The 14861-nt window shown below is 53.3% G+C and overlaps 3 protein-coding genes across 3 annotated transcripts; 2 read left to right on the plus strand and 1 right to left on the minus strand.

The window, feature by feature from the left end:
* Positions 1-307: 307 nt before the first annotated feature.
* J4E87_007622 (uncharacterized protein) lies at positions 308-2131 on the plus strand (the record flags this gene model as incomplete). The annotated part of the gene is made up of 1 exon (XM_049379216.1): positions 308-2131. The coding sequence occupies one exon, from the start codon at positions 308-310 to the stop codon at positions 2129-2131; it is 1824 nt and encodes a 607-aa protein (XP_049231127.1).
* Positions 2132-3389: 1258 nt separating this feature from the next.
* Positions 3390-8396, plus strand: J4E87_007623 (uncharacterized protein; the record flags this gene model as incomplete). Its single annotated transcript, XM_049379217.1, has 3 exons — positions 3390-3398; positions 3482-7685; positions 7828-8396. 3 exons carry the CDS (start codon positions 3390-3392, stop codon positions 8394-8396), a joined length of 4782 nt encoding a protein of 1593 aa, XP_049231128.1.
* A 3521-nt stretch (positions 8397-11917) lies between these two features.
* Positions 11918-13630, minus strand: J4E87_007624 (uncharacterized protein; the record flags this gene model as incomplete). Its single annotated transcript, XM_049379218.1, has 1 exon — positions 11918-13630. The coding sequence occupies one exon, from the start codon at positions 13628-13630 to the stop codon at positions 11918-11920; it is 1713 nt and encodes a 570-aa protein (XP_049231129.1).
* Between the last annotated feature and the right edge of the window lie 1231 nt (positions 13631-14861).

The raw sequence follows: 14861 nt of genomic DNA on the forward strand, positions 1-14861 counted from the left end.
TCCGTCGTCACCGCGCTGTCGGGTTCCTTCCGCCCTCGAGCACACGTTTGCTGTGAAGCGCCGTCTGAGCACCATCTGAGCACCTCTGAGCACACCACCACACGGGCCCCTCTATTGCGTCCGAGCCTGAAGCATCAACAAACAACTGGCTGCTTCTCCTCTCACCCCGGGCTCCGCTGTTTGCTCGCTCCCAGCCTGCAGCCAAAGCCTCCTGTTTGCTGCCCACCACATGCGACACTAGTCCTGCACCTCTCCACCACCCAGCTCCCGCCCATCCACCCAGCCACGGCACCACACAGCTCCAAACATGCGCGAAGTCAACTTTAGCATCCCCAACGCCAACAAGGCGTCGGTCGGCATCACCACCGCCCTCTACGACCGCCGCGCTCTCGACTGCACATCGACCCTCCCGCTCATCAACTCGCTCAACCACCTCGCCTACCTCACAACCTCCTCGGCCCGCATACGGGACATTCTCACCGTCGATGGCGGTATCGAACGCCTGATATGCATCCTCAAGGAGGGTCGGAGCAAGGACATGATGGACATGTGGAAGTGGAACCTCGCCTTCCAATGCATCTTTAACATTGGCGTACGCGGCTCAGAGAACGTCAGGACGCGTGTGGTTGAGGCCGACATGGTGCCCGTCATCGCCTCCATTCTCGACAACTACATCAAGGTCATCGACAAGATGCGGGCACGCGCTGAGGTTGAGTTTCACAAATCTGCACGTCTCGGTGCATCGAGCCGACACCACTCCTCGCGGACTGGCGAGGTTGCGTCGAGCTCCTCACACCGAGCCGATCGATCACGGCGCATCATTCCCCCTCCCATTGAGATACCCCAGCCGACAGACGCACCCTTGGCCGACGCGACGCCCATTCCCGCCTTCTCCCTGAGCTCCCCTCCTGAGCGGACGACATTTGCACGCGGCCGACCTCCCCACCACCATCACCATCGCAGCCACGAAAGCCGGGCACAGCTGTTTGGCGCTCCCGGCAACAACACCCGCAACCTCGGCCAGCCATTGGTCACGGCGCTACCCTCCATGGAAGCAACACCTGACGCGTTTGCGCTACGGCCGGTGCGAGATGCGGATCGCCTTCCTTCCATGCTCCCCGCCCTGCAAGGGGAGATCACTTCCCAACCAGAGTCACCGACGACACCGAGCGCCCCACAGGCACGCCAGACGAGCCCAAGAGCGGGGCTAGCCCGGACGCGCCGCCGACCCTCCATCCGGCACCAGCTGTCTGTATCTGGCGAGTCGGACCTCGAAGCACAACAAGATGACATGTCTGCAGAGGCTGCAACAGCGGCGGGTCCGTCTGTGAATGAGCCTATCGTCGGCATTCAGAACAATGAGATCAACATGGCCGACATTGTCGACAACGCAGAGATGCTGGATGCTGGCAACACGCCAGTCCCCATTGCTGCTCCATCGGAAGGCACAGACGAGAACAACGAGACGTTCAACATTACTCACCGTCCAGCGCTCGATGGCAGTCTAATCAACCCCACCAACACCCCGCCGAACAACCCCATCACCGGGTTCTCCCCGATGCCACCCACCATCAACGTCGTCAACACAAACGGACCGCCTCCCTGGCTACCAAGATACCAGCAAGAACGCAATGCGTCAGCTAGCGTGCTCGCTGCCATGCCCCGGGACGAAGACGTGCTCATGTCTCTACAACTACTCGCTTACGTGTCGAAATACTGCAACCTCCGATCCTACTTCCAGAACTCCCATTTGGTGCCTAAGCTTAAAATCGGCACCGAGCTACTTGACGGAGAAGCCTCGACACCCAAGGCAGAGGAAGAAGAGGAGGAGCTTGAGGAATACGAACTTCCAGATGACTTTAACATCTTCCCCCTGGTTGAGCAGTTCACGGTACGACACCACTCGTCCGACATGCAGTACTGGGCCAGCGTTGTTATGCGCAACCTATGCCGGAAAGACGACTCTCGAGGCGGCATCCGACAGTGCGCATACTACAAGTGCGGCAAGTGGGAAGAATACACCCGCCAGTTCGCCAAGTGCCGCCGCTGCCGGCGGACCAAGTACTGCAGCAAAGAATGCCAGAAGAGCGCGTGGGTTTTCCACCGCCACTGGTGCGTTGCTGCATCGTAGGACACGCGAAGCAGTCCTTCTTCTCTAATCCTCTTTTACCAATCATCATCGCCAGTTTGGTTTCTTCATCATCTGGCTGCATATTGCATGGCGCTGGGCACACTGCTTTTTTCTATGTCTTTTCTTATAATCTTTCAAAGGTGCAATACTTAATGAGCGACACGACTACCGGGATACCACAAAGCAAGTTCCTACTACTACTCAGAATGGCTTCTTCTTTGGCAGCGGAGGAAGGAGGAAATCTAAGGGGGTTGGAGACTTTTGTGTGTGTGAGAGAGAATGAGAGAGAGTTGGCCTGCAAAGGCGAAAGCGAGAGAGAGAGAGACAGGGAACGAAACTATACCATATCATTTGGAGCGAAGCATTATTAGCATATTGGTCGTAAAAAGCCAGGGTTCTGGAGTAGTGAGTAGAGTGCGTTTTTTGGTGCAATTGAATGGCAAAATGCATCTTGGATAGCTTGTATATCTGTTCTTTGAAGCGAGTTCTTTTGTGAGCGAAGTTACCTGCATCTGTAATCGAGATAGAACTAATACATCATGATCTTCATACTCGACTGTTTCGTGTAGTCAATGTCGACGCAACGTGATTGGTGGGACATCAGCTGCACAATCAAGCCATACGTGATACGTTGCGTTCGCGCCAGCCCGGAATGCGACCCAGAGTTGCGGGGTTAGATCTTCCTTTTTTGCTGATCGGGAACTGCAAACTGCAGAAGAAGCAGACATGGCTCTGGGGAAGCGCGCATATGCAAGCCCACAGCCCACCATGAGGGGAAAGCGGCACTACTGGGGGCGGAGCTGGAGTTGGTGGAGTTGGCCCCAGCTACGTCAGTCCTAAAATAGCCTGGGGCACCTGGGTAGCTGCGGCTGGCATCATGTGGTGGGCTGAAGGAACAGGGCTGCCCAGGTGGACCGGGACCTTGGTACTGCCCGCGTTGCTCGCGCGTTTTCGAATGAACGACAGGGAAGGGTACTGTTTGCGCCTTGTTTGCACCTATGTCTGCGCACCGCAATGTGATTGCTGTAATTCGCATCTGTATTGATTATAATATCGCCGGCGCCGCGTAAAGCCCAAGACGCAAAGGCCCCCAGCGCGGGCATCGACGTCGTAATACCCGCGTGGACAAGCCGCTAGACCGGACTCTGCGGGAAAGGCTGGGGATTTCCTTCGATTTGCAACACCCTTCTGTAGGACAACAGCGTACACGACAATAGGGAATGACTGGGAATCATGTCGCAGCCTGGAGATGCTTCCGATGCATCGAGTGCTGGGATTGGAGGTAGCGGAGGAGTAAGAAGGCGTCATTCCGCATCCCACGACGAGGATGGCCTGGCACCCACGACACAGAGCGCAAACCCGCCGTATGCGATCGAGACACCCAGAGACGGCGACGATGCGCCACGATCGAGGACTTCGGCGGTGGAGAATACGGCACGTCCGTCGATTGCGCGCCTGACAACTGAAGAGTCGCCGCGCGTTCGCTTCTCGACGGATATCGAGCGCAATGGCAGGGACGAGATTGCACACATTGGGAAGAGTTCTGGCGGGAAGCAAAGACCTGGCACGCCAGACTTGTCTATCAACACGCGCGAGGTTTCTCCGGAAGATCACGCTGAGGCTTCATCCTCACGTTCACAACTACCACCACGGGATGGCGCCTCTCGATCGCCGCTCTCACCCACTTCGCGCAACCGCGGATACTCGCTACGCAGCGCGCTATTCCGGAGGAATGTCCACGATACGACGCAGTCACCGGATACACAAATTGAACTGGAGGAGGGCGTTGGAAGGTCACACCCTATGATGGGACAGGCAGAGGGCTCCAGTGGACATGCGCCGTCGCGCAAGTCTGGGGACGCCGTCATTACTGTCACGCCAGAGCATTTGGACTACGCCTCGTCAGCCTCGGATATCTCAAAGTCGAAGTTGGGAGAAGGGCCAATTGCACTTCCCTGGTTGGAGAGCAAGGGTCCAAGCCGGCGATCACAAATAGTCAAGCAGACCAAGGATCTCGCAGAGCAAGCCCGCAAGTTCATCTTCCGCATCAGAGACGTCCCACCCAGCAAAGACGGCCGACACATCCACCTCGATCCCACGCGCAAAGAACCCCTCACAGACGAACGTACCGAGCAACCCTACACCAGCAACTGGATCCGCTCCACGCGTTACTCAGCATGGAACTTTATCCCCCGCCAACTCGTGGCGCAGTTCTCCAAACTCGCCAACTTTTACTTTCTTGTTATTTCCATTTTGCAAATGATACCCGGGCTTAGTACGACGGGCCAGTTTACGACGATAGTACCGCTACTGTTTTTTGTTACCCTTTCCATCGCGAAAGAAGGATACGATGATTTGAGGAGATGGAGATTGGACAAGGCGGAGAATATGAGAGAGGCGAAGGTGTTGCGTTGCAGTCCTGGTTCTGAGTCGCTACAGTGGGAGACGATCAAGTGGCAGGATATCAATGTTGGTGATATTATCAAGCTTGAGAGGAACGACGCTGCACCTGCGGATATGGCGCTTCTTCATACGAATGGAGAGAATAATGTGGCGTTTGTTGAGACGATGGCGCTGGATGGGGAGACGAATCTCAAAAGCAAACAAACGCCTGCTTCCATCTCCAAGACCATCATCGATCAGGAGGATGTCTTGAAGACAAAGGCCGAATTTGTAGTCGAAGATCCGAACCGGGACTTGTACAGCTTCGAAGGTCGTGTGATGGTCGACGAGAAGCAGGCGCCACTGACTCTCAGCGAGATCATCTTCCGCGGCAGTATCCTGCGGAACACACCTGATGCCATCGGCATGGTCATCTACTCCGGAGAGGAATGTCGCATCCGGATGAACTCGAACAAGAATCCTCGCATCAAAGCACCAGCTCTGCAAGGCCTTGTCAACCGCATCGTCGTTCTCATCGTGGTCTTTGTCATAGCTCTGTCAATCTTCAACGCCGTCGCCTACAAGATTTGGCAGAGAAATGAGGACGACATGTGGTATCTCCGCGGTTCTTCAGTCGCCTTCTTCCCCAGCTTCACATCTTTCATCATCATGTTCAACACCATGATTCCACTGTCACTGTACGTCAGTTTGGAAATTGTCAAACTGGCGCAGATGTTCTTCTTGCATACCGACATCGACATGTACGACCCTATTTCCGATACGCCGTGTGAACCGAGAACGTCAACCATCAACGAGGAACTTGGCCAGATTAGCTACATCTTCTCGGATAAAACGGGTACGCTCACGGATAACTCGATGAAGTTCCGGAAGCTTAGTGTTGCTGGTGTGAGCTGGTTGCATGATGCTGATCTGAAGGAAGAGAAGAAGAAGAAACTGATTCACAAGACGAGGAAGAAGGGGAAGCAGCCTGCGAAGAGTAGGAAGAGTGTGAGATCGGCCAAGGATGTAGCGAATGATGAACCTACGACGCCAGCGATTGAGACGATTGAGCAGCTGGAGAGCCCTGGGGAAGGGGGACCGTCGAATTGGCAGTCAAGTGCGAAACCAGGCAAGACATCGCGAGAACTGCGTACACAGGACATGCTACGGTATATTCAGAGGAAACCTCACACCCCGTTCTCGAAGAAAGCGCGCATGTTCCTTCTCTCCCTGGCGCTATGCCATACCTGCTTGCCTGAAATCCAGGAAGATGGCAAGACACACTTCATGGCTTCATCCCCAGATGAGCTTGCACTAGTGCAGGCAGCGCAAGACATGGGTTTCCTTCTCATCAACCGCGACGTTCACACCATTACTCTCAAGATTATGCCATCTGGATCCGACGGCGACGCTGTCTCCGAAGTCTATGAGATCCTGGATGTCATCGAGTTCTCCAGCAAGCGAAAGCGTATGTCGATCATCTTGCGATTTCCAGATGGCAGGATATGCATCATCTGCAAGGGTGCTGACTCCATTGTCATGCAGCGATTGAAGCTGGCTACGCTGGCGAACAAGAAGATGGTTGAGATTGAGCGTCGTGCTAACATCCGCAAGAGTATGGAAGCACACCATGCGATTGCGCGGATGAGCGAACACGCTGAGCGACGGAGTAGTGTGGCCGGTCGTATGAGCAGTGTCGGCGGCCGGAAAAGTATGACTATCGGCCAGGCCGCGAGGGCTAGTCTCAACCTCGGACGTCCATCTTTCGCTCACAGTGTGGGCGGACGAGGCTCCATGTCAGCAAGAGATGAAGTAGACCAGTGGCTACGCGAGCGTGAAAACGACCGCATGGACATGTCGTCTCTGGACGAAGACTCACCAATGCAGACACCCATGATAACACCTCGCCAGTCCGGTCTCGATCGCTTCAGCATGGCCTTTTCCTCAGCACGCAGCTCCATGCAACTAGAAGACATGGAAGCCATGGTCGACGAAGGCGTAGCTGGCGACGATACCCTAGTCATCGAACGCTGTCTCCAACACATCAACGAATTCGCCACCGAAGGCCTCCGAACTCTCCTCTACGGCTACCGCTTTATGCATGAATCAGAATACCAATCCTGGAAAGCGACCTACCTCTCCGCCACCACCAGCCTAGTCGACCGCACCCGTCTCATCGAAGAAGCCGGTGACTTGATTGAGCAAGACCTCGATCTCTGCGCCGCCACCGCCATCGAAGACAAACTACAAGCAGGCGTCCCAGAAGCCATCGACAAACTACGCCGCGCTCAGATCAAAATGTGGATGCTAACAGGCGACAAGCGCGAAACCGCTATCAACATCGGTTACTCGTGCCGTCTCATCAAAGAATTCAGCACGGTAACCGTGCTTGACCACGAAACTGGTCTTGTCGAACAAACCATCACGTCCGCCATCCAGGCCATCACCAGCGGCACAGTCGCACATTCCGTCGTCGTAGTAGACGGCCAGACACTCTCCCGTATCACCTCCTCGCCCGCACTAGACACGCTCTTCCACTCCCTCGCCATCCTCGCTTCCTCCGTAATCTGCTGCCGCGCCTCGCCCAGCCAAAAAGCGCAACTCGTAAAATCCATCCGCAAGCGCGTGAAGAAGAGTATCACACTCGCCATCGGCGACGGCGCAAACGACATCGCCATGATCCAAGAAGCACACGTGGGAATCGGCATTACCGGAAAAGAAGGCTTACAAGCGGCCCGAACGAGTGATTACAGTATCGCGCAATTCAGGTTCCTCACTAAATTGCTGCTGGTGCATGGACGTTGGAATTACATCCGGACGTGCAAATACACCGTTGGCACGTTCTGGAAAGAACTTCTCTTCTACCTCACTCAAGCGCTTTTCCAGCGTTCCGTGGGTTATACCGGGACGAGTCTGTACGAGAGCTGGAGTCTGAGCATGTTCAACACGCTATTCACCTCTCTACCCGTCATCTTCATGGGCGTGTTTGAGAAGGATCTCAGTGCGAGTACGCTGCTTGCTGTACCTGAACTTTATACTATTGGCCAGGTGAACGGCGGGTTCAACTTTAAAGTTTACCTCTGGTGGATGTTCATGGCGAGTGGAGAGGCGATGCTGGTGTATTTTTGCATGTTGGGACTGTATGGGGATGCGCTTTGGACGGAAGATAATAGTATCTTTGCGATGGGGAGTATTACGTATACGGCGGCGGTTTGGTTGATTGCGTTGAAGATGCAGTATGTATTCCCCCTTTCCCCCGTCTCACTACCCCCTCCTTTCTGGCACAAGTACTAACATGGGTGATAGATTCATAGAAACACACACCAAAACCCTAACCAACGCCCTCGCCCTCCTCCTCTCCATCGGCGGCTGGTTCCTCTGGAACATCATCCTCTCCTCCGTCTACAACCCTAGCAACAAAATCTACTACGTCCGCGACACTTTCCTCCGCGGCTTCGGTTCGAGCTGGAGTTGGTGGCTGTGTCTTGTGCTCATCTTGCTCGCGGTCGTGGTCTTCGAACTTGCGGTGAAGAGCGGTGCGAGCGCGTGGTGGACGAGCGATACACATGTTTTTCAGGCGTTGGAGAGGGATCCGGGGGTTAAGAGGAGGTTTGAGGAGGCTAGTAGTGGGGAGTTGCAGATGGGCTGGGATAGGAAGGGTGGGGTTGATGGGGTTGGGGGTGGTGGTGTGGGCTTGGGGGCTGGCGTGGTTAGGGTGGGTGGACAGGAAGAGAGCGAGAAGGAGAGAGAGGAGCGGAGGAGGGAGGGCGAGATTAAGGATTTGATTAGGAATCGGGTTGAGGTTGTGGGTCAGGAGGGTGTGCAGGATGGCGGCGATGTTAATAGGATTCTTAGTCGGGGGTTTGGGGATGTGAAAAGGTAGGGGTGTGAGGAGGTCGGGTGAAGTTTAGGTAGTGATGCAGTCTCATGCCCAATTTGATGGGTTTGTGTGCTTACGGCACATCACGTGCCGATTGCAGGCCTAGGGTTCGATTGGTTCGCACACCTGCCTCACATTAAGCAACTGCATGTGACTTGCATGAGTGCTGACGCGCGGTTGCCTGGAGTGGAAAGACCCCGCGATCCATCCAGACACCGCGTATCAACTGTTAGCTTGCCTCAAAAGGCTTCCATGAGCTCTCAGTCCGGACGGAAAGCAGTCCTTGATGCTATCGATGATGTCAACTATCCCACGAGCGAATAACAACAATGCGGCCGGCGCGGATAGCTACACGACGGAACGTACGCAGAATCGAGTTGGGAACGAGTCCGTTATCCTGCACCAGCTTTGCGACCGCTGCAAAAGCTTCACCGCTAGCTGGACATGGTTGAGACGGGTCCAAGAAGGCATGGGCGAATACACACATCAACTCAATTGTTCCCTACAGCTGTATCCCTTCGCCACCATTGCGCAACTACTACAGACAAGGGATATTTGCCATATGTGCGCCATCGTACTATCCATGCTGGACTACACAAGGTCGGATCTGGATCTACCTGTAGAATTTGCCATAGGCAGCGCCTATGTAGAAAAAAAGTTCGGCTACATGCATCTACTTCTGCACCTAGGTGACTACAGGGTTCAGTGGCGATCGGCGTCTCTGTATCTTAAAACTTTCAATAGTAAGTTAATCATTCAAGCATATAAGAAAACCATCTGACGAGCTAGTAGTGAGTAACGATGCGTTCGACGGGCCGGAGCAAAGGCAGAGCGTACCAAGCCAGCCCACTGCCAATCTAGATCAGATCAACACGTGGCTTAATACCTGTATTCAGACGCACAAGAGTTGCTCCAGGCGCTTTTTAGGCATGACAACGTCATTCCAACGACCTACTCGCATCCTCGAACTCACTTCCGATGGCGTGAGATTACTATGCGATACTAGTAACATTGAAGATCTTCGATACCTCACACTCAGTCATGTCTGGGGGGATTCGTCCCATCGTCTTCGCCTGACACTATCAAGGCTTGACGATTTTCAAGTTGCAATACCATGGTCGGAGTTACCGGCCATATTCGTCGAGGCCTTGAGAATTGTTCGTCACACTGGCTTCCGCTATCTGTGGGTGGATGTATTATGTATTATTCAAGATTCACCATTGGACTGGAATAATGAAGCTGCCTCCATGACTTCAGTCTACAGGAATGCGATCTGCAGCATAGCATTCTTGTTTCCGCCCGGAAGAGACCTTATTCAGACACGGGAAGATCCGCGGACTATTAGTCCCTGTATCCTTCGTAGAGCGACTCAGACTAGCGATGGTGTCTATATTGTTACTTCTGGGACTCGTTGCGTGCCCGGTTCAGAGTCAGGAATGCGCCCAGAATTTACTTCCAGATTCAACTACAACCAATGGCCCATATCTCAGCGAGCATGGACGTTTCAAGAGTACCTCTTAAGTCCGCGCACGGTATTCTGTGGACATCAAACCATTATGTGGGAGTGTATGGAAGAGTTTTGTGACGAGCTAGCGGGCTCGTGGCTTCCGAACATGGAAACGCAATTTGGCAATGACTCTGATCGAAGGATTACGCGAAAGTCTCATCTGTCGTCAAGTCATGCTGATCATACACGCGATACTCCAATCTCCTTTGCAGAACATGAGCACCTTCTCAATTACTTCAAGGACTGGAAAGACCTCATTCAGGAATACAGTGCGAGGAATCTAACTGTAGCTAGTGATAGGCCCATGGCTTTTGCTGGTGTTGCTCGAGCGTTCCGAGCTGAAGATAGACTTGGGTATCTCGCTGGTATCTGGGCAGAGTCTCTACCAGATGGTTTACTGTGGTATGTGAAGGTCGATCACGATGTTGAGTTTGGAAAGGAAGAATCCGTAATATCGCAAACGATACGTGAGCCTGGTTCTAACAAAGTACCGTCTTGGTCGTGGCTCGCCTGCCCCCTCTATTTGGATCATAACATCAGCTTCTTTAATGATTACCAAAGCTACATACCCGCAACCGGTCAGTTATACTTGCTTTGCGATTTACTTTTAAGACATGAACTAACTTCTGACACTCATATTAGGTGATCCCCAACCTAATGACTTTAGATTTTTAGCACAGCTAGAGCATTTCCAATGGTACGGCCGACCTCTCAACCAAATACCACCAACGGCATTTCACGACTTTTCTGGTCTACGTATCACGCTCAAAGTGGCTACCTACCAGGAAACACGTCTAAAAGGAAAACACGGGTGGTTTGTTGACTGTCTATCTCTGAAAGAGAGACTCGAATTTCTCTGCCATGCCCCATTGTGGGCAGCGATATACTGTGACGATCTCAAACATTATGAGCAGCCGCCAGAGGAAACTCTCCTGGCACTTTTAGTTGAGACTCAGGATACTCGCAAGACGCATAGCTGCTTTGGGGGTCTGGCGTTGGTGCCTGGAGGAGAAAAGGGGACCTGGAAGCGTTTTGGTCTTTGGCGGGCTAAGATGTATGCACAAACAAACGTCAAGTGGGTCGATGCGGAAAGCTCCTGGGAAAATGAAGATCCAACAATTGGGTGGAAGCCAGGTGATGGGTCGACCTTCTTACGTTTGGACGGGGTAAAGATGGAGAGTTTGACTCTGGTCTGAGCGCACTGTAGCTTTCTGGTTCAAATTAGTATCTCCAGCAGCCCATTGCAAATATATTCAAATCTAAGACGAATCACAGATGAACTAATCCATTGTAACAAGATCTCCGGAAAGCTACAGAAGATTCTCGCCCGTTTCTGTGCAGTCGACCACCTGAATCAAATTGCGGAGGCACGGTCTGATACACCAGAGAAGATTCATATAATTTCCAACTCCGTTTATGAAACGTATTCACCCCTTAGTCTGTCTTGAATGTACCCTAACTTTGAGGTATACATCGCTCTCAGGACCCTTGTCGCGCAGCCGGGCAATGTAGTGTTACTGGTGTATACTTTGAAGTATAGTTTTACATTGGTTGACAGATCGTGCGCCGAAGAAAGCCTGATATATATCACTAGCTGATTGCACTAAAACTGGTGAAATATGACTACCTCGTGGTTGCCCGCTGCGGCTTCTAGTATACGAAGCTATTCTGAACACCTGGTCTTGAATCTGTCTCATGTATGCAGGGTGATGACTAGTCGCATGTTCATCGAGTATGTGGCATCATAGCTGTTGGACTATGGAAATGGTGCACCAGAAAGTCAAGACGATAAGTTTTGTGTGTTGCTAAGCTGCAAGCTTTTAGTTGTGAGACCTCAGCACCTGCATGGAGAGATTTTGAAAATAGCTGCGCGTCGTTTCCGCCGCGACGAAAGAAGAGTACAAAGAGAAAGAAATAGGTAGAAGGGTATGTACAAGAAGTAGAAAGTATACTGCTTAAAAGCAGCCTCTCAGCTTTACAGGCTCACAGAGGACCTGTTCATGCGACATCCACCTACTCAATAGTCCTGCGCAAACTCCCTAGCATCCTTCCTCCCCTTCTTCCAAGCAGTACTCTCACTAACCCCCTTAACCTTCTTCGCCAACTTAGCATCGAAGTTCGTAACAACACCCTTCGCAACCGGCTTCCCAAGATTATCGCTCATCGGCATAACAACATCACACCTAAGCGCCTGCGCAGGGCTCATACGCTCCATCTTGGTGTTGTTAGTCTGGATGAAGAGCCTCTCACGCGACTTGGGACCAGTGTACGGCTTCCACTCGACAGCGCGTTCGGCACGATCAGTGTTGGGGTCGAGGTTGCGGATGAAGCTTGTCCAGTAGCTGCGGACTTGGTGGATGATGGGCGCGTTGGTGGTGAAGTAGCTGGCTGGCTCGCTGTTGTCGGTGCGGTTTACGCCCCAGAATGCGTAGGCGTTGACGGTGTGCCAGGCGCCGTAGCCAGCAGCTTCGTCGGCGGGGTCCTGTACGGCGTACTTGTAGTTCCATGTTGGTACGTCATCGGCTGCGATCGCGTTCTGAATGTTGCGCGTGGGGCAGTGGGTGCCGATGTCGCCGATGGCATCAGCGGCATGGCGCCAGTAGAGACCTTTGCCAGGGAATGTAGGCTTCTTGGGCTTCATGTAGAGGTCATCGAGGATGGAGATGGAAGAGTTGCTGAGACTTGGGTCTTGATTGGCTACCCATTTGACTGCATCGGCGGTGGTGTTGAGATCCTCTGGTGCGTTGTACTTCGTGCCTTCTTGCGCGCAGGTTCCCATGATGGTCGGAACCTTGGCATACTTGCCCTGTTCGAAAAGGTTGACGAGTGAGTCGGTGTAGAGCTCACCGTCAATGTTGGGGTTGAACCAGCAGTTGGAAGTTCGGATAGCGGACTCGTTCAATGCGCGCAAGCAAGATAGGCCGTTTGTCGCATTGGCACAACCCTTGTCTTCGAGCAAGCACTGGTATTGCTCTTCGCCCAGTTCCGGGGTGCGCATGGTGACCCAGCCGCCTGACTCCATGATGCCACCAGCGAACAACTCCTTGCCGGTGTTGGCCGCTAGCATGAGCGCAACAGAAGATCCGCCAGCACTGACTCCATCAAGGACAACATGGTCAGGGTCGCCGCCGAACTGTTCGATGTGCTCCTTGACCCACTCAAGGAGCTTGATCTGGTCGCGAAGTCCAGCATTGACGTCGCCACCTCCAGCCTTGACCGCTTCACTGCTGAGGAAACCGTAGAGACCCACGCGGTAGCTGAACTGAACGAACACGACCTGGCCATCGGAGACAATCTCCGTAGGATCCCAGTTCGCGCTGGACTGCGATGAGAAGCCTCCTCCCTGAAAGAAGACCACCACTGGCAACTTCGAGTCGACCTTGGCTTCGGAAGGCGCATAGACGCTCAGGTAAAGACAGTCTTCCGCAATGTGGAAGCGATCGGTGGCTCCAGATATGGTCCAATCATCGGGGCGGTTGGGTGGGCATGTGGCGCCGTGTCTAGTCGCGTTGATGAGTCCGGAGACGATAGGGTCCTGCGGGGCTGCGAAGCGTCGTTCGCCGGTAGGAGGCGCCGCATACTGGATGCCTTTCCAGGCAGAGACGCCAAGCTGAGAGTCAACAACGGCTCCCTGGTACTTCGCGTAGCCAACATCGACGAGAGTGTTGACGGCCTGCGCAATTGAAGAAAAGCCCGCTCCAGCGGCGAGCAACTGGTGAAAATGCCTCATCTTCGAGATAAGATATGAACGGAAAATGAACGTGGACGAGCAATGCTCTGGTAAAGAATGGATACGTGCGTAAATGCACGAAAGTTAGACTGGGTGGGCGAAGAAACGACTGACTGTTGCGCCCTCTACAACCTCCTTATGGTGAGCATATAAATCCAACCCTCCGGATCTTCATGGATGCGCTCGAAACATATCAAGCCCGTTATCGCCGGGATATCATATATATGCTGCGTTCGGACCGCACGCAGAATGGACGTGGAAATTGTGCTTTCATGTTGCTGTGCTGTTCAGAGTCGGGCCGTTGAGTGATGCGGCGATTGAGCTGTTTCACGGCGGCATGGCAGGGTGTTGATGCATGACCTGACCTAGCCTCGAGCAGAAAGAGGCCATTTTCCCAGGGGTTTCTGGGGAGCCGATCGTGTTCGTCCGCAAATCACGGGCTCTAGTCCGCTGAAGGATGATTTGAAATGGATTGTTGATGAGTAAACGCGAAGGAGCGAACGCGCGGGGACGCTAACGATAGCGCACTGGGCATCGTTATGTAAGCACAAGAAGAGATTGAGAGGATCGCCAAGCCGTACCTAGAGTTGAGTCTACGGAACATCTACGTCGTGATTCCGTCCACAATGTAGCGCTGACAGCATGATACATGCGACCAGAGCCCAACATCGAGTCTACACGACTTTCACCGCCACGGCCCTGTCGGCGTGTCATAGACCCCAGCCTGCCCGAATTTCTGGAACAGCTCGGCATCGCGGAAACGCCACCATCCACCATGTGGCTTTGTGTATCGACACCAAAACGGGAATCCCTCAGCAAGACAATGCTCTCGATACACCTGTTGTGTATAACCGACGTAACATCCGTAACTGTGACCAAGTGGCCTCCAGTCCTTGTTCCGGGCATCAGCTCGACCTTCACGAGTTGTCGCAGGCGTGTCGAGCCAAATCTTTGACTTTTTCGCGAACGCAGAACGTCGGTTCCGGTCGCGACAAGGAGCGGGTTTAACTTTGACATACGGGACCATGTCGTTGTAGAAATGTCTGTCCACACAGGCAAACAACTTGCGGATACTGGCGTCGTAATCTCGCGGTAGGAATGGACGTTCGATTTTGATCCATTCGGCTAAACTTCTCACCTCGTCAAACTCCCACGTCGTCCACATCGAGAACAAGCTTCTGATCTTCCGTTTGAAGCCTTTCCCTTTTCCATAGAGTTTCCGGATTACAAC

Source organism: Alternaria ethzedia (assembly GCF_023757985.1).
Source record: "Alternaria ethzedia strain BMP 0044 chromosome Unknown scaffold_21, whole genome shotgun sequence".
In the NCBI taxonomy this organism is placed as follows: Eukaryota; Fungi; Ascomycota; class Dothideomycetes; order Pleosporales; family Pleosporaceae; genus Alternaria; species Alternaria ethzedia.